This window comes from Apus apus, chromosome 6 (assembly GCF_020740795.1).
Source record: "Apus apus isolate bApuApu2 chromosome 6, bApuApu2.pri.cur, whole genome shotgun sequence".
NCBI classification, from domain to species: domain Eukaryota; kingdom Metazoa; phylum Chordata; class Aves; order Apodiformes; family Apodidae; genus Apus; species Apus apus.
In genome coordinates, this window is record NC_067287.1 from 8,702,479 (window position 1) to 8,718,979 (window position 16,501).

At 37.0% G+C, this 16,501-nt stretch overlaps 1 protein-coding gene across 4 annotated transcripts in view; it reads left to right on the top strand.

Moving 5' to 3' along the window:
* DPP10 (dipeptidyl peptidase like 10) overlaps positions 1 to 16,501 on the top strand; it is a 458,987-nt gene that overhangs the window by 379,193 nt on the left and 63,293 nt on the right. For all 4 annotated transcript variants that reach the window (XM_051623886.1, XM_051623884.1, XM_051623883.1 and 1 more), the window contains exons 6-7: positions 14,272 to 14,324; positions 14,422 to 14,503. In XM_051623886.1, coding sequence (XP_051479846.1) covers positions 14,272 to 14,324; positions 14,422 to 14,503 — 135 coding nt within the window. The remainder of the gene's footprint in view (positions 1 to 14,271; positions 14,325 to 14,421; positions 14,504 to 16,501) is intronic.

Genomic DNA, 16,501 nt, shown 5'->3' on the forward strand with positions numbered 1-16,501 from the left:
TATGCAGGTTATAATTCAATAGCTACAAAGGCAAACTCTTACATTTAGTTAAGAGTAAGTCTAGTGAACAAATACACAATAGGCAGTGTATTATTGGCAGTAGTATTGCAGAAAAAGATGTGGGCATTAGGAAGAAAAAGGAAGTATCACACGTCAGTGTTTACGCATGTGTTTTCTGTAGGACAGTGAAGTCTTGAAGACATACAGGTTAAGAAAGAATCAGGTTTCCTTAGCCTCAAGAAGAGAAATCTGGGGATGTAAGTTTTCAAATGTGTAAAAGGTTCCTGTGAATAGTAAGATGATGTCTCTTTTTTATGCTCTTGTGATAGGAGAAGGAATAGGGTTGGCTTGTAGCCAAGGAGATTTAGGTTTGAATGAAGAGAGAGCTTTCTAACTCTAAAGGTACTTAAAACTGAAATTTCTTAGAAAGCTTGTAGAGTTTCCACCCTTGGACGCTTTTCATAACCTGGTTAAACCAGTGTCTCTGTATCCATTAGGGGTAGTTCATTCTGTCTTGAAGTGAGAGCATGGCTTCTTCTCAGTCATATTTTTCTATTATTTTTGCACCAAGCATTGATATTTGGGATACCTAATCTCATACTGCTTAGTATTACAGTCCTCTGCTCACTCTGTTTCAGTACAAAGGATAATCCAATGATGGAGAAAGTCTATTTATGCACATCTTTGAGACTTAAAAAATCCTCGTTTCCTTATTGATTGCAAAACCTGTTCAAGTTGCATTAAGTATGATCAGAATGTTGATCAGCTCTTTGGCATTAGCAGACAGGGTTATAAGATGCCAGTTTCTTTACTACATTGGCCTCTTGCAACAGAACGTTAGAAAAACACGTTAAGCCAAATCTGATACAGAATAGAGAAAAACCACATCATGTTTGCCAAAGTTAGGTAAATAGGAAAAAAATCTCCAGAAGAAGTAAATCTGAAGATCATGAAGTAAGCACTCTTTCCCTTCAAACTGAAATGGAAAACTGCATTTGAAGCTAATATTCTATAAAGACTGTTCTTAAATGTGTTGGTATCCATCTATGAAAAGTAAAATTGCTCTATTGAGTATATACATGTTGAAAAGGGACATAGCTAAATAGAGTTCAGAGTGTTAGAAAACAGTACAGCAACTGAGAATCTCACCAGGTGATTAGAATAAAATAGCCACTGCTTACTTGGAAATAGAAAAAGCTTAATTTGATAAAAGTCCCATTAATATTTTTAAGAGGACACAAATGGCAATTTTACTAGGTAGTTGTTCATATTAAAGGTGCTTAAACATTTTTATAACCCCCACTACTGAAATTAAAAAAAGGATTGATCTGTTTTTACTGATTATGTACATAATCACTTTAGGTTTAATCATTTAATTCTACCCCTTAAATTACAAGGAAGATAAATCAAACGTCAAATAAGTGGTTGTGTTATAGAATTTGCTCCACTTGAGTATGTGAGAGGAATATAAGCGCTTTACGTTAGGTATTTGATGTAAATTCACTTGGATTTCTTTATGTTTTGATGATAGTGACTTTACCACGTGGGGAAAGGGTAAGGGTAACAATTTCCAAGGGCTTATGTGTCAGATTTACAGAAGTATTTGAATGCCTAAAGGTGCAGATAAGCACCAAAGATGATCTTGAAGAATCATGCTAGAGGTGTGCATCTCATTGACTTACTGACATCTCATTGACTTCATCTGACACCGAAAAAGGGGGTTCTATTCCCCATGTATGTTTTATACAGAAGAAGAATTGAAAATCATGTCCAAAATGGCCATGAGAGAACTCTGGTGTTATTGTTCCTGCAAGAGATCTCCGACATAGAGTAATCTGTTCAAGTTATAACCTATCCCAATGGGTTGCTGAATATTTAGTTCATCTCCTTGAACAAGTAACTCTTTAGTGTTTCATTGTGCAAGTAAGTTAAAATTTCCAGTTGTCACTTCTTATATATACATATATGTATATATGGATATGTGAATTACTGTGAGTATATATGTCAGCTTAATAGTTGTGCCTATTTACATTTACTTCTTACTTGTTCTAGATACAAATCACACATTAATGAGCTTACCAAAGTTTACAGATATCAATAAGAAGATTTTCATCAGAGAAGTAAGTTTCCTGTAACCATCTCTTTTCAGATACATTCATACCACAGGTAGGAGTGGTTAACAAGATCAGACTGTCAGCTCTTCTTATCAATGCCTAGCTTTGAAGGGCCTAAAGTGAGGAGAGGTTTCCCTAACACAAGATTTTTTTTTTTTCCAAGAATCTTTTCATTTCAACTTTTCTTTGTCAGGTGATGTGCCAAAATCTGTATCCGGATTATTTGCTTCAAAAGTGCAATCTGAAACATTTATGTTTGGTTTCACAAATATATTTGAGTGAAGTCCACGCAAAGTGGCTGTTGGTCTTGTTAGTTTTTGACATAGCAAACCCCCCCGGAACCTCTACCTGTTTCTTGAACTGTATTGATTCCTTTTCTAATTAATACAGAGTTGTCAGAGGGTTTATGTACAGTTTAACATTTCTGTTAAACTATGTTTCATCCAAAAGTCACAGTTCCTACATGAAGTTCATAGGCAGAGCTTTTAAAATAAAATAGTCTTGGTCACCAGGGCAGAGACTCACAAAAGAAGCTAAGTTCCTCTGAAGATCACATTCAGGATCATGTTCAGCAGTATATACAGTGATAAATAAATTGGAAAATAAGTGTGTTCACCAGAAAAACTGACCAAGAAGAAAAAAAAAAAAAAGTGAGCCATGTAATAAATCATAGAAAGATCCAGTTTCTCTGTCAAACAAATGTTATTGTTTGGCTGAAATCACTACTTTTCTCACAGACCTTTCTGGGATCAGAACAGAGGCTCAGAAAAAAGTGCTAATGACCTGTGAAAAGGATTTCAGAATTGTAGCCCATGCAGCAGTGCTAAAAGAGCAACTCCAGCTGAGTCCTTGACTTGATGTGGTGAAGCTGGATCATGGAAACTTTTGATGTATGTATGAGAAAATACATACCGTTATTGATACTGGCTTAGCTGATGACTGATGTGAAAGATTTTTAGCACACCTATTACAGCTTTTACTCTGAGATTACTGGAAAAATATTTTCCAAGTGTAATCACTGATGTGACTTTGTACGTGAAATAGCATCCTGAGATTGCATCTCATTGTAGAAGTGTCCTGCAACAGCTTGAAACCAGCAGCTGTTCACTGTTGACTTGCCTAGCAACCACCATGAAATGCAGTCAGTTCGTAAGCATGATACACTACCTTGTAAATCTTGTTTTCTGCAATTATCAGAACAGGGCTTTAATGAAATACTTGGAACTGTTGTGTCTGGGTGGAAATAGGGAAACGTGTGAGTTGACAGGTGGGAAAATCTATAAATACGATCAACAAAATTGTGAAATGTGGAAAGACAGGGAGGAAAGGTCTACTATTACAAGCAAAATTAATTCTCAGGGGAGCCATATTAATATAAGCAATGCCATCTGTACTGTCAGTTATGCAGAAATGTCTGTGAGCTGTACTTCTGGTAGGTTCTGTACTAGCCAACATAGATTAACAAAATATAGACAGTTTTTCCATTCTGCTGAATTCAGCCTTGTAGGTGCCTTTCTTTGCTTTGACAGGGTAGTGGATGAGATGATGAATGGCATAGTTGCCAGTGTCCTTTTAAATGTCTGGGCAAAAGCTCAGTGTCAAAGAGGAAGCAAACTGGACTGCATTGTATCAGACATGTTAACGTGAGAGGAACCAAAGCTGTGTTACATGGAGATAATCAAAGGAAGATGTGTGGCAGAATAAAGAAATTTTACTTCAGAGATTCTGGGGCAAAACAGACTTCTCAGTAGCCACTGTTATGTACACCATCAATGGTTATCTCATGTGAGAGTACTAAAAAAATAACAAAAAAAGCTGTTTTGCCATTCCTTAACAAGAACTAAGATCGATGCAGTTTAACAGCTGGCCTGATGTGTTCTCTGACTGTACAGTCAGAGCAGGAATAGTTGTCTGGGAAATATGTAATATCAGGAACAGAAAAAAGCTAGTTAATTAATTTTTAAATAGAACGAAAGATGAGGTAAGAACATTCTACAAAGGAAAGGGATGAAAACAGATTTTTAAATGAAACCCAAAACCACCACAGCTCTGCCAGTCACTTCCCCAATGAACAAAAATCCTAGAGAAATAAAGCAATAAAGTATTAAGTTAGCTCCTTACAACACTTTGTCATTGGAATCTGAAATTTGCTTCTTCTTCATTGAAGCAGAGACAGGTAACCTTCATGGAAAGCCTGTGTCTTTCTAGTAATACAGAATTACATAGTCTGAAGGAAAGCCTGACCAAGATCTTTGCTTTAAAAATGCTAAGGCAGAACTTCCTTTTGCTAGAAGCACCACTGCAACAACATAATTGAATCCACCATGCAAGTGGATATAAATGGGGATGGTTGGCACTGCTTTAGCTTATAAGAAGTAAAACATAATTGTGTAATTGAAAACATTGTCCCCAAGAAAATGCCTGAAGGAAAAAAAAAAAGGTCTGTATGTCTTTCAAACGTTTTAACGGTCCTGTCTCACAATTCTCTGTAGCTCATTTTATCACAGGGGTGGCTCTCATCTACATCATGCATGAGGAACCCATCCCATCTTTCTCAGAAGAGGCATTGGCTGCATTCCTGGCTCCTTCATCAAAGAAAAATTGGCTGACTTTCTCTTCTCTGACTAGGCCAACAGGTCAGACAGTAAAGCAGATAAATTTGCAGGCATTTGCATCTCTCAACAGTGTTGAAAGAAGGTGTGTTGAATAAGTGAATTCCTGCAAAACGAAAATCAGCAGTTACTTTGGTACAGGTAGAATGAAAGATCTTTTAAAATACATGCATAGACAGTTGAAATACCTTGAAGTTGGTGGCAAAGACTACACCTTTATGTAACTTTCCAACATAAACGTTTTAAGCACATACTTGCAAAGCAATCTTTGTTGTACATCATGCTTTAAATCAAACTTCGGTCTCGTGCTCTGAGGAACACTGATACTGTGACAGACCTAACAGATCAAATTTTTGGGTCCACTTTATAGAGAAATAGGAAGATGTGCCCCTTTATTATCCAATTCTTACGTTCTTTTTAAGTAAGGACAAGTCTTTTGGGGTATTTAAGCATAAAAGGTTGTTAGCCTGGGGTCTTAGGCATTAAATTCACGTTTCAGTGAAGGCAGTCAACCACCTGCACGTATTTAACCTTTTACATTCTATTTATTGTCTGCAAATATAGCACCAGATTAAGTGTTTCCTGGAGAGCTGAGTTTGGTGTGAGGTATTAATCACTTTCTTATAGCTTCTTTGAGTTCACCATGAAGTAGTCCCCTGTACTAAATGAATAGCTCTCTTATCATGACCTTTTAATAGCTTCATCATGAAGAGGTCTTTTACTATCTACAAGAGTCTACTCCATGTTGCCCCCATCAAAGGATCTATAATATCATAAAACAGCCACAACAGACACTAATATGGAAATATGGTACAGTAAGAGACAACGAGTGAAGGGAGGCCTGGTCAGCCAAAAGCAGCAGCATGGCTTGCATATGGGATGTGCTGGAGTGGGTAACTAGCTGTGAGCTCAGTTGTTGGAGGCTGCACATAGAAGTGGTGTTTGGCTGAATTTTGTAGCAAGGTAGTGGAACAGAAGGGGAAAAATATAAGCCAGCAGGCAGGACCAGCAGCACCAAGGAAACCGGAGATAAGGGAGATGAATAGGGCATGACCAAAAGGAAGTTTAAAACTAAAGGTGACATTCACCCATAGTGATACTTGTGGAACATACTCCTATGGACAAGGTTTTCTTTTCATGCTGCCTTATCATAGGTGCAGTTTATGAAGATACCGGAGTTCACACTCCAGTGCAGAACTGATGTAAGGAGAAAATCTTAATTGCAGTATTTAAATAATTTGAAGAGTTTAAACAGGATTTCTAGAGATTGGTTTGGAGGGGTGGAGTCCTGGCCATGTTGGCTGCCTGTGTCACAAAGGTTTAATTAAAGTACAAGAACAGTAATTTTTTCACAAAAATTCTGTAAAAAAGTAAATAAGGAATTGAATACTATTGGGGGAAAAAAAAAAAAAAAAAAAAAAGTAGCCTAGAAAGAATTCCCTGGAGAGTTCAGCACCCAGAGATACAATTAAATTTGTCTTGGTATCAGTCTTGGAGGCTCCCAGAGAAGAGAAGTGGAACACCCAGAACATTCCTGCTTTTGTGTGTTGGCATATCCATGGTAAGCAATGAGTGATGATGCAAAGCAAGTAATGAAAAGCAGGAAGTTCATGTATTCAAGTACTGAACTGTCAGATTCCTGAGAAAACTGTTTGCCTTTTCCACTCACATCTTTTGTCCTCTGAAAGAGGAAGGCTCTAAAGGCCACTCTGCTCTGCATAAATTTCCTTCATCAGTTCCAAGAGTTTGTGTTTTCCAACCACCATGCATACACTCTGCAGATCTGCTTACTGCTTTCTGTCCCTGCTGCCTGTTCTCCTTGGATCTTGTTCTCTTTCTTTTCATCCCTTTAAGGGACTTAGTTCTCTTTTGTTCTAAATTTGTTCTGTATTGTAATTATTTCTCTTTTTTCCTATTCTGATATTTTTAGTCCTATCTTCTTGTCTTCCTTCCATCTTCCATAGTTACTAGTCTACCCATCTGCTTCCCCTAAGCCCAGTTTTCATTTTTTCCTTTGCATTACTTCAGACTCAGAGGCTGTTTATCTCATTGCCTGTCCTTTCTCCAGCTCCATAGGGTCTTTTCATCTCCTCATGTTATTTGTAAGCAAAGAGCAGAGGAGCATCTGGTATCTGCTTTCTTACTGCTGCCAGAGTGAGTCAGATTGTCTGGAGAAGAAAAAAAGATATTGAGATGTAGTCTTTACTTCAAAATTGGCCCATTGATGTCTTGATTTTCTTTTGGAGCCTCATCATTTCAGGGCATCTTCAGTTCAGAACCTGGACATTTTATTTTATATTGAATATGATTTTAGAAAATATTTTCTCAAGAACTTTTTTTACCCATTTCTTTGCACATAATGTTTTGATTGAATCAGCTTATTCAATTTTTGTAAATATCACCACATGTTGAAGTGTGTCGCTTCAAAACAAGGTGGTATTTTTTTCTGCATTTGCCAGTTTTCTCTTTAGCAATCTGTTGAATAAACACAATATGCAAGGAACATATTACCTTGAAAAAGCTGAGAAGGAACCTGATTTTGGCTTGATTCTTTCTTCCACAGCATCCCAGAGAACAAACAAAATTAAACCATCACAAAGCACTCTAAGGAGACTTGATGCAGCTTGGCCTTCAAGAGACACTGATTTAAAACATTTTGGTTGTAATTAAGAGCTTTCAGTGTGTGTGGAGATACTGAATCCGAGCTTCCCAATAAGGCCATCTCCCATTTTCCCTTACACTAGTCCAGATCAAAATACACACCTGAAGCTGCCTGGAAATTGTTTCAGGACAAGACAAATTTCTGTAATCCTGAACTATTAATCAACTCAAAATTTTAATCATACTGAATACAAATGTGAGCATACACTTGAGAATGCTGTGCATGTCTACATGTATCATTACAAAAAGTGTGCATGTTATGCTTGAGGCTTGAGACTTACCAGCTTCACTGGCACGTAACAATGATGTCAGTGAAGTCATACCTGGTGTTTGATGCTGGAGGTGAATAAGCCAAAAAAAATTTCATACAAATTTTTGTCATAAGTCATCTCATGCAAGACTCAAGAAATATATTTTATGTGATAGTGTAACTAATAGAATTTCAAATGACAGTGATGGATGAGGCTTTCAGAAGTAGCAATGCAGAACATTCTTTTTTGAATAATTTACTCATCTGAAGTTATTATATTTTCAAAAATGATTGAGTTGCATATCCAAATCTAGGGTGGTCTATTTCAGCTCTTGATGTAGAAGAAAAGTTTCTACAGAAACTGGTGGTTTGTATCACATTATTGCTGCTTAGATGAACTGAGTTTAATTGATTGTGAATTAATTAGTATTCTGCAGGGGATGTCTTTTTCTTGAGACAATTAATCTTATTGAAAAATTATATGTGGAGCAGTTGAAGCTTTAGCAGATTTTCTATAGGTGCTTTTTTTGTTTAGGCTTCCTTGACAGCCTTTTTTCTTACAGATAAATTATGTGTCTAGAAATGTTTTGCCTTCATATTTATTTTGGTTTGGCAGCATGTAGTTGTTATGGCTGGCAATATTTCATACCCGAAGTATTAATGCTAGCCATAAATTATTACCAATGATATGCAGCCCTTCTTATCAGTCATGACAGGTAATTGATGGTGATTGAAACAAATGAATACAATGCTGTGCAAAGTTATAACTTTATCATTTAACTCTGGTGCTGAAATGCAACAAGCTATTTTCGATTAACACTTTGCAGTTAGATACAGAGCTTTCAGAAGCAAGATATTCCACCTATAAAGGCCTAAAATTATGCTAAAAAAATACGGAGATACAGACATTGAATTGGCAAAATTCATCTCTAGTTTTTTGTTTCCAGAATTGGGTAGAACTAATAAGATTCAAAGATGTATGGAAATTCATCATCTCGTTATTTTAGACTCTTTGGTTGGTTGTTTCTCAGGGTTTACTCTGAAACCCTTTGAAGAACACTCTGGGAACATCTGTGTATCACAGTATTTAAAATGAGATCCCATAAGCATTGTTTCATGTGTTGGAGGTCAGGCACGGTGAGCATTGCAGTCCTTTCTGGCTCCAAACTATGAATTAATGATGGCATATTCTGCAGTTTCAGTTATTTAATGATACTCTGCTGCATTATTTTATTTTATTTTTTAATTAATGGGAAGGGGATGGCTTTTAAACAGTCTCTTTGTTATTTCCTAGGAACAATAAAAACAATAGATATCTACCATAGGAATATTGTGTGGGAGATACATACCTTACTTGCCTGGTAAATTTTGGGATAATGGAAAGTATTACTGCAGATGCTAAAATTTTCAATGTGTCATAGGTTGCCAGATATCTCATCTACAGTCACTTTATATTATTCTTGCTCAGAATGAGTGCTGTTAGCCCCGTGAGAATTCTTATTTGAATCTGAAAGGAGAATTTGGAGTCCAGCAGCACTGAGAGCCACAGAGACAAGTTTAGAGTATGGGTGTCTGCCTGGGTAAAGATGGAAATACAGGGCATTCTGTTCACTATCTTCCAAACAGTTGTGCTATCAAGGAAGCATCAGAATTGCTCTAAATAAATAATGTGAAAGAATATAAAGGGTTATACAGGAGATGGATAAAGGATGAGTCAAGGTGTATGACATGCTGAGCATTTTGTGATTATAGTGCTGCAAAGTCCCAATGTCATCAGCTCTCCTCCATTTTCTGAAGCTGAGGGCCCTCATCATCCTGTAGGAGCACTGCTGGTAAGGTTTTCTTGGCAGCTTTTTAGCACAAACTCTATTCTGCTGAGGGATGTTTTCCAAATTAACTAAGGACAAAGAACTGAGTTATTCCCTGGAGTATATTACAGAACTAGTGGGGCTAATTTGGCTATGTATTGCACATGGTTTTCTTGCATCTTGCTGGTCTATGCATTGAGTTCTATGTCAGTATTTCATTTTTAGAAACCTTACAAAGACAAAGACATTATTTGAAAGCCAAAAAATAAAGGACATATAAAAGCCACAACAATATGTCATAGAAAAGTTCAGATTGTGATTGAAAAGTGTGGGTTTTTTGTTGTTGGCTGTTAGCTGAATAATAGATTGTTATTTCAATAACTTTGACTGCAGCAATTTGTCTTGAAATACTTTTTCCACCTTTTTCTCTTAGGTCCTTTGTAATATAGTTCTGTAATATTGTTTTTTTTCCATACAAAAATGCAGCTAAATTTTTCAGTGTTGGCCAGCCTCACATAAAAAGCTGTCTTCAGTTTATAAACTGATAGAAGACTGGATTCAGAAGAAATAGATAATATGCAAAGTAGTCATCTACTACATTCTTTGGCAAAAGAAAAAAATATATTGAGGGAGTGGTTTGCAATCTTTCTGATCTAAAAAGACATTTTCATAGTTCTTGAACATTGTGAGGAACATTTTTCAACTTACCACAACAGAAACAGGCAAGTTATTTCCTTGCCTGATCCCTGGCAAGCATGCATGCTGCTCCTGGAGGGAAAGCTCCCCACAGGGTCCCATCTTAACGTGGATAGTTAGGTTATTAAATTATACAAGGCCATTTCCCTCCTTTTTCAACAGTGCAGAAATTACTGTAACCCATTTAATATTTTAAAAGACATTGCCATCCTACATTGCTTTACTTTTTAGAGACCTTCCCTCTGTCTGTATACATTAATTGATTCTCCTCTTTGTGCCCAGAAGAAGAGTCTTTTTTCACTACTACCTTTTTCTCTTTTCCTCAATTTTGCACTAGTGAATTTAGGTTAAAGTACATAGGTTAGACATCAGGAGGAAATTCTTCACGGTGAGGGTAGTAAGGCACTGAAATAGGATGCCCAGAGAAGCTGTGGAAGCCCCCTCCCTGGAGGTGTTTTAAGGCCAAGTTGGATGAGGCTTTGTGCAGCCTGGTCTAGTGGGAGGTATCACTGCTCATAGCAGGGAGGTTGGAACCTGATGATTTTTGAGGTCCTTTCCAACCTTAACCATTCTATGATTCTATTTAATTTATTAATTTTTTTTTGCCAGATGAGCTAATTTGCTGACCATGTTTAAATATTAACCTTAGTCCGGTATTTTTATATTACCCCACAAGAAGGCATGCAGCACAAAATATGTTTGAACACATCATGGAATAGATGTGATGGCACTTTGGATTTGAATTATGAAGACAACAATTAGCCTTCACTGAAAATACATGGTAACGAGGGCACACTGAAGCCCAAGCTTTATCTGTGTGAGCTCTCAGTCTTTATCTTTGTCAATTCCATCACAAGTTGCCAGATTTTTTTCTGATTCATGCATATCCACAAAACAAGAGCTGCAGGGCAGAATCCCACGAGCCTACATATGCCTCTTTCAGAGGGAACATGACTGGTGGCGTTGTGGACAGTTTGATCCTGGTGTTTTGAGAGTCCCTGATACTCCCTATGGTCCGTGTCAGGCTTGGTGCTCTCAGCTGGACTCCTCTTGTGTAATGCCAGATGTGGTACATCAGGGATGAGGAGACGTGTGGTCCGAGCCACTGACATGGCTCTGTGCAAGCTAAATGTTTACCAAAATAGCAGAGATCCTAAAAAAGTATCTCCACAGATAAGCTTTATACAAAATTTTGAGAGCTTCCTGGAAATGTTACACTTCCTATACAAGTTGGACTTGAAAGAGCTCTTTCTGTGTCGTCCTTTTTTATTGGTTTTAATTTCAATAATGATGGTGTTTCAGGATGTGGCTATTGCAAGCAGAAGGAATTAGGAAACTTCCTACTTGTAATTTATTCATGGTGTTCCTATTAAGAAATAAAATTAACATGAGTAGAGAAAAATGTCAGCATCCTGTCTCTTAGTGACTTCACTACAAAGTCAGGCTCCTCTGGTTGTGGAGCCCTGTCAAAGGTATTATTAATTTTAGCACAAAGATACTAATATTTCTCTGTGAACATTTAGATATAAATATTTCCACAAGGTAAGAGTATATTTTCCACATGAAATATGAGGTATTCTTGTTCTTATAGCATGTTTTCTATTAAAGCTGTCAAAATGACGTATTAGTTTAGCATTCTTGTTGAAATGTATCGTGTCTAATCATTTACTTTCTAAATATTTCTATTCTAAATACTTACCAGCCCTCCTCACATTATCTGTGACATATTTTTCCCTTTGCCTGGAAGGGCAAGAGACATGTTCCACCCTGCTGTAACTGGCTGTATGAGACTGTCCTCTTCAACAGCTGCCAGAAGTACCCGTCTGGGTAGCCCCTGAAACTACCATGATTTAAACACTTTTTGGCCTTCAATCTGCTGTCTCTTACCTCTAGCAATGTAAGATTTAGAAAAGAAAGCAGAAGCTTTGAAGCCAGTGGTTTGTCTCAGCATCTTACCCCCTGTACTTGAGTAACTCCATCTTAGTAGGCCCTCAATCATGTCAGTACCAAGTTAATTTTTCCAAGAACTCCACTGAACTTTAAACATTATAGTAGACTACTTCTGCTATGTATATAATTGGATGCATATGTGTATATAGTATAGAAACAGGTAGTAGATATGTTTGTGACAGCTATTTAGAGAAAATTAATCAAATTACTTAACATATTCTTCTTGGTGTCTTTGTACCTCCTACAGCAATCATAATATAATCTGTCTCTTTTTCCGTCACACTTGGCACTTCTCAAAAGAGGCTGGTACCTTGCATGACCAAACACTTTATCATAAGCTGTAATATAAAAAAAACCTAGCAGTTTCAAGAGCATACTTGTTAATATATGGGTGATTCTTCTCACTGAAGCAATACTTTCGGTGATCATCATCGTGGACTTGGAAAATAGAATTGATTCTTCTCTAAAAGGGAAATTTTATATAAGGGAAATTCAACTGTCCCACAAAGTACTGTTACTAATCTTCCAGACCTTTGTGGGCTTCTTGCAGCATCAGCCAACAAGGATTTAGGACAGCTAAATTCTTGCTGTGTGTTGAAAGGGAGCTAATAATGGAGACAGAGTCAGTGGAAGAATGTTTTGGATGGTTCTGTTGCTGAGTGACCTCTGGGCAAAATAACAACCTCGGAAACCCCTCCCGGGTGCAGTAGTGGCAAATTCCGATGGCTCTGTTGATGTGTGATCCTCTTTTGTCTCTTCCCTTTGCAGGAGATACTGAAAGATTCCTGGTGCAAATATAAACTAAAGAGTTCCTAACAAACGTATCTATAGCAAAGTTTTGGATTTACAGCTGTATCTGCTTCCATCTAACTGGAACTAGCCTAAAACTGTCCAGAAATAGGTCTTTCATGTGCCAAGTAGAGGTACTGTATGTCTGTAGACATGAAGCTACACAAAGTCTAGTGGATGTCACCCTGTGTTTCTCTCAGACAGTAGCTTACATTAACAAGACACTTTCTCTTGGTACGGTCACAAGTATATTTTATGTTCCAAGACCATGAAGTAATTTCAATTCATAATAAAACTATGTTGTGGGACTATTCTATTTTCATAATGCAAGACATAGCAGTAAAGAAATCAACTAGGTTAAAACCAATCACTTTTGCCTGACAGTTAAATGTCTATTTTTCACTATATGTATATAGACTAATGTTTGACCTTAGAGAAAACATGCCGTAGTTTGCTTTGATTTTAGCCCTTCAGCGTGTTGGTACCTCACATTCGACTCCATACCATCCTGTTCCCCACCATGGATCTTCTGCATCTGCATACTTAAGGCCTTGATACCTTGCACTTCAATGTCAATTTTATTTCAGTCGACTTCAACAAAATTTTCAGCAAATAAGGACAACAGCCTTAGACACTATGTTAGATTATCATTTCACTCCCATCCAGAGAATCCTGAGGTTTCTGAGACCAGAAGCTGCTCATCATGTCCTCAGGAATTAGCAGGTTTACTAACAAATAGCTCTTTGTTTTACCCAAAATACTGCATACAAAAAATCTGTTACAAACTTTCTGTGAGCTTCAAAGGAAGTTGGTCAAAATCAGACTGAAACGTGTAAGGAAAGCCACGCTAACCAGAGCCCCAGTAAGCACTCAGTTTTTCTGTTCTCTAGCCATAGCCCAGAAGGTCTTCGAGGCTGTATGTAGCAGGTGGTTAGAAAAATGTCATGTGACCCAGTATCTGTCTGAATTTCAAGGAAAATAACTGTGGTGCCTCTACAATCATTTCGACCATAACCTGCTGAAGAAATAAAGGGGAAAATGATTTCTTTACCAAATGTGTTATCTTGGCTCTTTTGGTTTGGTTTTGTATTGCTTTTAAAAATCCTTTTATTAAACAAGAATGCGGATTTTTCTGATTGGGACCTTTTCTGTGCAGTTGTTGTACAGGTTGTGTCTGCTCATATAGCTCGCTGAGTATGTGTGTCCTTCATAATAGCAGTCAAACCCTGGTTCAGGTCTACTGGTTCTAATTAATTCAGTAAAATCTTTCTTTCAGAAATAAAGATATCAGTGTATACAGGAACTGAAAGATTGTGACTATCATAACAGTAGTTTGTATTTAATTAAGTATTTCTTTTTGTAATTCTTATGCTTTCTTTGTTTTGTCACAGGTTTTTCATTATTCTTATACAGCATCATACGTGATTTATAACATACACACAAGGTAGGTCACAATGTATTTTCAACATGATGTTATTGTCAGTGGTTCTGTATGTAAGATGTTGCCAGTGTGTTCAAGATAAAATGTTTGTTTTTTCAAGGGAAGTTTGGGAGTTAAACCCTCCAGAAGTAGAGGATTCAGTTTTACAGTATGCAGCCTGGGGTGTCCAAGGACAGCAACTGGTAAGTAGAGTAATTAAAAATTCTTCGGTTTAATAATGTATTTACTTCAGACAGTCTGAAGTAAAAAAAAAAAAAAAAAGCCTTAAGATAAGGTTTGTTGTATGTTTCTGTGGAATGCTGGTATAGGTGTGTTATAGCTCTAGTTTTAGGGGATCTATTTCTTTTTATTAAAAACATGTAAACATGTTTTTCCAGTCTAATCCCAGTAAGGAAACTGTACAGTTGTTGAAATTGTATCTTCATCAAAATATGCACTCAAGTAATTTTCAGAATGTCTGTCTTTATGGCTACTACTATGAGAGAGGGAAAGTTGATGGTGAAGAGAAGTTTTCTAGTGCAATATCGATGAAAACTGGAGGCAGAGGCTTGGCATCCATGAGTGAATGTGATGGTTTCAATGAAAAGTAGTGTTTTCATATCAGTATGAAAGTTACTGCCAAGGTCAGTTGTGCTACACTGAATTCAGATGCTATGTTTCATGTATTGTTTTGTATCAAAAGTTTTACCATGTTTTATGAGTATAAATCATCCATGATCATCAGGACCAATCTCTACACGAGAAGAAAAAAAATATGGTTTTAGAACAGCAGCGATTTTAAACTGACCTGTGTTGGTAGTTGAAGGCAAGAGACTTAGAAAAGCTTCAACTCTGAATAAGAAATTCAGATAATCCTTTGCAACAAAGTTCTGATAAGCTCATTAATGCCTGCAGGCATGACCTCTTTGCAGGTCTGACTTGTTCGTGCAGAGGGGCTCTAAGTAGGATGTCTAGAGAATATATCCTGTTGCTTGTCTCATTCATCAAGATGGTGGGAATGTAAAAAATGTTTCTGGTTAGAATGTATTGCTTTAAGCAAATGGAGGCAGGAAGGAAAAAGTAATTGGAACATGCTTGGTATTTTTTAATAATTAACTACATTAATTTATTAATAATGAAAGCATGGTGACAGGATTGATGGTGACAAATATATAGGTTATTTACAAGGCAGTATTATGGAAGGTAGCAGCCTGTGTAGGCTGTAGCAGAAAGGTGACGGATGCATTTGCAAAACTTAACAGAATGAAAAAATACCTTAAATCACAGTTCATAGGCTATTTTTGTATTGTAGCTCTGATTAGTAATCTAAAGAACAACTAAAATTACGTGCAGTGGTTACTGAGAAATTAATTTTTTGGTTTTCTGAAATATATCCTGAGAATGAGAGAACACTTACCAGTCATAAAATTAAGGAAAATAATAAATCAGAATAATTCCATATTTATCATTATTATTATATTATTTATCAGTATTTCTTATACCGAGGTTGTCATTCTAGAAATATATATGGAAACTTTCATATACGGGCATAGGTTGGCTCATATTAAGTCTCAGAACTGCAGAAAAATAGTGGTCATTTTACGTACAACCTTCATCATCCAAATTTGAGAACATTGGCAGAATTAATACTTCAGTGAGGATGATACTTCTAATCTTTGTTAATGTCCCCAGTCAAGTAGTGAATTTAATGTTATGCTTTAAAAAGATACGTTCTGCTGTGGGCTTTATGGTGCCATATGGTCTGCAGAGCTAGGAAATACTAACTCTGTATTCAACTTGAAATTTCCATGCACTCTGAGTGATACCAAGTGTTGTCACATACACGTACACCTGCAGTGACAATATTCTGTAAGAATTGCCTGTGAGAACAATGTCCTCTTGAAGCTGTGGATGTGATAAAAGGAGGTTTCCAAAGTGGCCGAAGTGCCTTGCCACATAACCCTTCCACTTCAGCAGCAAGCCAAAAGTGTAGAAGGAGCATGAATGAATAAAACTGTTGTGAATAATGGTTGCTGCTGCTGTCCAAAGGAACATCTGCCTCCAGCAGAAACAGGACAGCAGAGATTATTCCAGCAGAATAGGTTAGGCAGAGAAAAGATGTGTGACTGTGGGCATGTTGCCATACTGGTTCTCAGTTATAGAATTTGTCACTAGAACAAACACTGTACCAGTGAGTTTGG